The 6,522-nt window shown below is 31.2% G+C and overlaps 1 protein-coding gene across 1 annotated transcript; it reads left to right on the top strand.

The window, feature by feature from the left end:
• The first annotated feature begins 245 nt into the window (after positions 1–245).
• Positions 246–909, top strand: LOC136228818 (glutaredoxin-C9-like). The gene has a single exon (XM_066017299.1). The coding sequence runs from the start codon at positions 330–332 to the stop codon at positions 765–767; it is 438 nt and encodes a 145-aa protein (XP_065873371.1). The 5' UTR covers positions 246–329; the 3' UTR covers positions 768–909.
• Positions 910–6,522: the final 5,613 nt, after the last annotated feature.

Here is a 6,522-nt window from a genome sequence, read left to right as displayed (position 1 = left end):
AGAGAATCAATCTCATGGACAAATTCAACGAGAGGGTGATCTATTCCACTTTTTTTTTTTTTTTTTTTTTTTTATATATAAGGAAACAATTATCTTTATTTCAAAAAATGACAGAATGAAAACGTCAGCTACAGAAGCATGTAGCGCGTAAACAAGAAAAATCCCCCCAAACCGTTGACGGCCACCCCCACCCCCCACCATTTTCCAATTATCAAAGTCTCCCCCTTTCTCCCCCCTTTTTATATCTCACCATCTCCATTCCTCCATCTCCAAATTCATCCATTGCCCATTTCTCAAATCCTCTCTCCACCTCAAATTCCACCATCAAAATGCAGCAAGCAATTCCATACAAATCATGGGTACCTCTATACACAACAACAAAAAACCCTCTCCTCTCACCATCATCATCATCAATTAGCCTAACCCATACTTCAAATTTGAAAGAACTCTTAAAAGGGTCTACAAAAACAAAGAGCATGGCCAATTTGGTTCAAGAGAATCCAATCATTGTGTTTGCTAGGCGTGGATGTTGTATGAGCCATGTTGTGAAGAGGTTGCTTTTGGGGGTTGGTGTAAATCCCCCAATTTTTGAAATTGATGAGGGGAATGAGATTGGGGTTTTGGGTGATTTGGGGGTTGTTGTTGAGCAACTTCCTGCTGTGTTTATTGGGGGGAGGTTGTTTGGGGGATTAGATAGAGTTATGGCTACTCATATTTCAGGTGATTTGGTTCCTATTTTGAAAGAAGCTGGTGCTTTGTGGCTTTGATTTTATTTCAGTTTTGTTTGTTTTATTAATTATCTAACTTTGTTTAATTTTCTTAAATTTGTTGGGTTTAGAATTAAGGTTGTAGTTTTAATTTTACTATGGAAAGAAAGAAAGAAATACAAAGTTTTTATTATTTTCTTCTTCTTCTATGTTCTGTATTTTTTTTATTTATTGGGCTAAGTTGCAAAAAAAAATACTCAAAATATGTACAACCAGGTGTAATTTTACCGGAGTATAGAGCAATTTTACCAGTAACATTGGTAAGTTGTGTCAATTTCAGATATTATTATAAAACACAAATATTTTTATTCACTCTTCTACACCAATTACATGTCCATTGGTTCTAAAAACAAGATTTTATATTTTTTTATGATTTAATAATAGAATTGGAAATTAATATTTATAAATTCGGTGAAATATATGATTTTTTTGTCCAACTCGTACAAAAAAACAATATATTTTTTAATTTTTTTCACGTCTAACCACATGTTTATTATCTATTATTAATGAGTGATAATATAATGCAAATGTGAAATATAAATGATAAGATTCATGACCAAAAAGATTATTTGATGAATTATTTATTAAATTAGTTCAATTTATTAATATTATGAGTAAAATTATTTTTAACTGTTAATATTAGAGATAAAATTACATAATATAACGTTTATGTTTGCACCTTATCCCTTGTTTATATCAATGGAAAGTTTTTTTTTTTTTTGGTTTACTTAAAATTGTGGGAGTCATTGCTCTCACAATTCAGACCCGGGTATGGTTAAGGCCAAAGGTCTCCCAAGTGTGGATCTCCACGGATCGAGCACTCGATCGTGGGGTTCAAACAGCCATCTTTTACCACTGCGACCAGCACCCATTGGGTATGGAAAGTTTATTTTTTTGAGTGGCTTTTTTTGGTACTCAAATAATTCATAGCTGTCTTGTGAAGCATCCTCTTTTGCTATAAATAATGTGGTGAGGTGGGACGAGGTTAATATTGACCTTTGAACCGTTTGAGGGGTTTATTTTCGTTTTTCACTCAGGCTTAATACTCAACTTCTTTGCCAACTTAGTTTTAAAAAAAAAAAAATTACTCAAAACTTATAAAGTGTCTGATTAACCTTTTTAAATTTGTTTAAAAAGCCATATTGATACACTTGTAATTAAGCTAACTGTTGGCTATTCTTGTTCCACTCGTTAGAAAATTGACAAGTTTAAGTTTAACATTCTATTTGTGAGCAGTTTGCAAGCAGTTCATTAATTCTGTTCGTAAACTTTAATTGTAAACAGTTCATTTGAATTTTCTTTAATACAAAACTATGTAGTTTTTTTATACTTTGTTCGATTTCCCGGTTTGAGACTCGTCAGACACTCTTTAGATGGATCATTTCCCAATTAAAGCTTTCTGCATACGATAAGGCTCGAATTCGAGATCTAGCTTAAGTGACTTGAAATTCTACATAGTTTTAAAACCCATAAGTTTACACACATTTTTCTCCCATTTTATTAAAAAAATATTCGAACAAAACTTACTTATAAGCTTGTTCATTAACATTATAACCGAGTTTATTCATGAACATTATAACCGAATTTGTTAATGAACTAATAACCAAGCCATCGCGAGCTTTCGGGCCAAGTTTCATCGTATTTAAACACGGCTTGTTTATAAATTGACGAACACGATCAAGCATTTATCGAGCTTGACTCGACTTATTTACAACCCTATATTATTGGTTACTTGAATTTGTTTAAAGTTACTTATTGGAGTACTTGAACTTGCTTAAAGTGATATTATTTTAATTTGTTCCAATACTTATTTGGCTTACACGGAGTGGTTTAACTTATATTTAGGTAAGTTCATAGGGCTAACAAGTCACCCTGTAAATTTAGGAGGCAAACAGATTTTTGAAAGGGCCCCGTGATGTATTTCATTTTTTATATTTTTTATTTATTAAGTAATCTAAAACATTTTTCTAAATATAAATCATTCTAGTTTTTCAAGAACTTTTTAGTTTAATTTTTTGGTCCAACCATTAAATTTTTGTATTGATCCATATGTTTTTTAACATTCCAAGGCTTATTCTCTAACCATTACATGATAGAATTTTTTTTAGTTAACCAATATAAATTCACGAATTTGACTCTATATTAATTGTATTTCTTAATTTGTGTGAAATAACCTAAAATGACTTATATAATGGAATAGATGAAGTAATTATTAATCGGCTAACAACAACTATGAGCTAACAACTGAACCAAACAGTCTCTCATGTGTGCATTCAGTGGCGAATACAGGGCTACTCGATTGGGGGGCCGATTTTACACGTGGTGTGTAATTTTTTTTTTTGGCTAAATCGGTGTCTAATAGAAAAAATTTGGGATTTAGAGAGAGCCTAATAGGTGGAAAAAAAATTAGAAATTTAGATTCAAGAAAGGCCTAACAGGCCAAACATATAAAAAAAAATTAGAAATTTGGACTTAGAGAAAAAAAATTAAAATTTTGGATTTAGAAAGGACTTAATGGGACCTGAGCCAATTTTAGGGTACTATTATAGCACCCGAGCTAAATTTCTTGGAAACAGGGGGTCGGAATCACCACAATCTTAAATTTTGTGGAGACAGAGGAACCGAAACAACTCATGGTCATAGTGGTTCTGGCGGCCGGAGGGGCCGGGCCCCCTGTTTTCGACCCTTAGTGCATTGTTTCTCATTTTTATAGCTATCTTTGATGTTGTACTCTAAATAATAAATATGAAGTGTTGGATTATGATCGAAGAACATTAAATATCTTTGTTCTTTTATCCAAAGAATGGATATAAAATAAAGTGTTAAAGTTAGAATTAATAAATAGGTAGAGGAAACTCTTTTGGAATAGTTAAACCAATCCAAGAAGATATGGAGCTTTAATGTCAGCATATGATGTGTTAAACACAAAAGTGGTTGGTGTGCATGGTTGAGACTCACTCTTTCAATGAGGTCACAAGTATGCCCTCATGAGCAATTCAGTGTCCGATTTGATAAAAGTTCGATCTTATTCGGCTCGATTTATATAAAGGAGTTGAGTTTGAACACGATTTTAAGGTTTGGTTCGTAAAAGAGTCGAATTTGAGCACGACGAAACTCCGCTCTAAAACTTGCGAGCAGGTTCAACTATAGATTCGTAAACAAGCTCATGAAGAAACTCGGTTATAATGTTTACAAACACACTCGTGAGTAAGCTCGATTAGATTTTTTTTAATAATAGAATTTCTATAAAAAGGGAAAAGTAAGATTGCATAGTTTTGTGTGAAATTTTAGTTTTGTAGATTTCAAAACTACGTGGTTTATGAACATAATTAATAAGTTGTTGGAGAGCAAAGTTCATGAACAAAATTAACGAGCTTCTTACGATTAAAACTCATGAATAAATAAACGAGTTACTCGCGAGCAACTCGTGATTCCATAGTTTTCTTAATGAACTGAGCTCGAACATTCTTTTATTATAGGAGTTGGCTTGACTTCGGGATCGTTTCGAGCACTAATAAGTGTGAGCATTGAGCTTCCTTAAATTCGAAACGAAAGTAAGCGAACATACTCGATTATTTTTTAATTAACATATATATTTCATTAATCGGTAACTATATATATATTTCATTATATTTTAGTTTTTTAATTTTTTTTTTATCACAACTCACATAAGAGTTATTAATCCTTTAGAAGAATGACAAAAAAAAAAAGTTTTAGCCTTTGCTCCATTGGCTAGAAATTAGGTTTTAATAAAAAAAATATATAAAATACATTAGAAATTTTAATATATATTTCATTGTTTTAAATTTTTTGTGAATTTATATTCTCCGACTACGAATAGCGTCTATTATTCTTGAATCTCAACCATAACATGTAATTATTTTTTAATATTTTAAACTCGTGTGGAGTATGTTATAAGTTTTTTTTTTCCTTCTAACTACTTATTTTATATATATATGATGAATTTGGTTAAAACTCGACTCAGTCAAAACTCGATATGAGAAGGCTCGGTTCGAGATATTAACGAACCAATACCGAGCCTAACTAGATTATTTGGAATCGGCTTGGCTCGAATCGTTTACACCCTAGCCCTAGTCACGATTTCAATCTCTATTCTTATATGGAGATATCACTCTAACTAATACTTAAACCTCTTAAACCATCTCCAACCAATTTGTTTATTTCTACTACCCTAAATCGTTTCCTCATTCTCTATCTGTTTTGGTGTTACTATAGTAAATCAAAAAATAATAAAATAATATATGATGATACATCATCAAATTTGTAGGTTTGTATGAATCAAATTAAAATTTATGTTGATTGAAGATCGGCCTAATTCATCCACACACTTTTCTAAGTTGTCCAAAAAATTGTAACTGAACACCTAAACTTCAAAGCATAACAACTAAGGGTACGTTTGGTAAGTCATAATGAGCTTTGTAATGGAATGTTCATTACATTAAAAGCTCATTACTATATTTGGATGCAATTTATAGTTTTATTGGAATATAATGGGAATTTCATGACTTGAATTTTCTTCAATAAATTTTGTAACGAGGATTACCAAAAAAATCATTAAGAATTGTCATTACATTCCAATATGCATTACTAATTCCTTCAATCTAACCTTTTCATTTACTCTATTTTTACATCACATTATTATTAATTTCTAATTATTACTATTTATATATATATAATTATATATAGACTAAATAGAAATTTATGATTATACATAGCAAAGCAAATATCATGTAATGATGTTACATCAATTGTAAAATTTTACTAACCAAACATAGTAATGTAATAGTTATTCCATTCCATTACATTACAACATTGATTACATTACAATCTTGATTACATTACATTACAACGTACCAAACGGACCCTAAGAGCATCTCCAATAATCTTTTAGTTTGGCTCTTAAGTTAAAATTTTAGAATGGAGTGTTAAAAATCAGCTTCAACAATCTCTTAGCGGCTCCTCAAATCACTAACGGGACGTTTGATATTCTATTGGAATAGGGATAAAAATAAAGGTTGGGATATGGATAAAGATAAATGGTTGAGATAAAGATAAAAAAATATGATAGCCGAGAATTATTATTCAATGTTTGTTATGTGGGATATGGATAGGAATAAAATAATACATTTTACTATTTTAACCTTACTTAAACTATATAACATTAATTTGAGGGATAAAATGGATTTTTCCATCCTATTAAAATCGCAGGAGCTTATCCCACCTCCTTATACCACCTCCCCTCTTGGGTATAGGATTTGAGGGATAAAAGGCTTATCCCTCAAATGTCTCACTCTTCTATTTCCCAAACAAACACGGAATAACTTATCTCGTGTTTTTTTATCCCTATCCTACCTCCCATATCCCTTCTAACAAACACCCCGTAAGAGCCTCTTCATAAAGAGCCTCTCTCCACCTCTTAGTATCTCCTAATTTTATTTTTTATTAATGAGTGAATATAAAAAGTATTATTGGAAATGATATATCATCACTCTTAAATCACCAAGAATCAATTATTTATATTATTTTTACTTATTTGAAAGCAATGCATGTGGGAATTAGTCTAAATACCGTAAAGACTTAAATGTGCCTCCTATAATTGAAGTCCGTCCAAAACAATGTACTACCAAAAGTTAAAGCAAAGGAAACTTCAGTACAACTCTCACATTTCTAGATCTTTGCCTTCTTTCCAAAAAATTAAAAATTAAAAGAACTTCCCTTTCTTGATGGACAAAAA

This window comes from Euphorbia lathyris, chromosome 5 (assembly GCF_963576675.1).
Source record: "Euphorbia lathyris chromosome 5, ddEupLath1.1, whole genome shotgun sequence".
NCBI lineage: Eukaryota > Viridiplantae > Streptophyta > Magnoliopsida > Malpighiales > Euphorbiaceae > Euphorbia > Euphorbia lathyris.
This window is presented reverse-complemented; position numbering and strand designations above follow the sequence as displayed.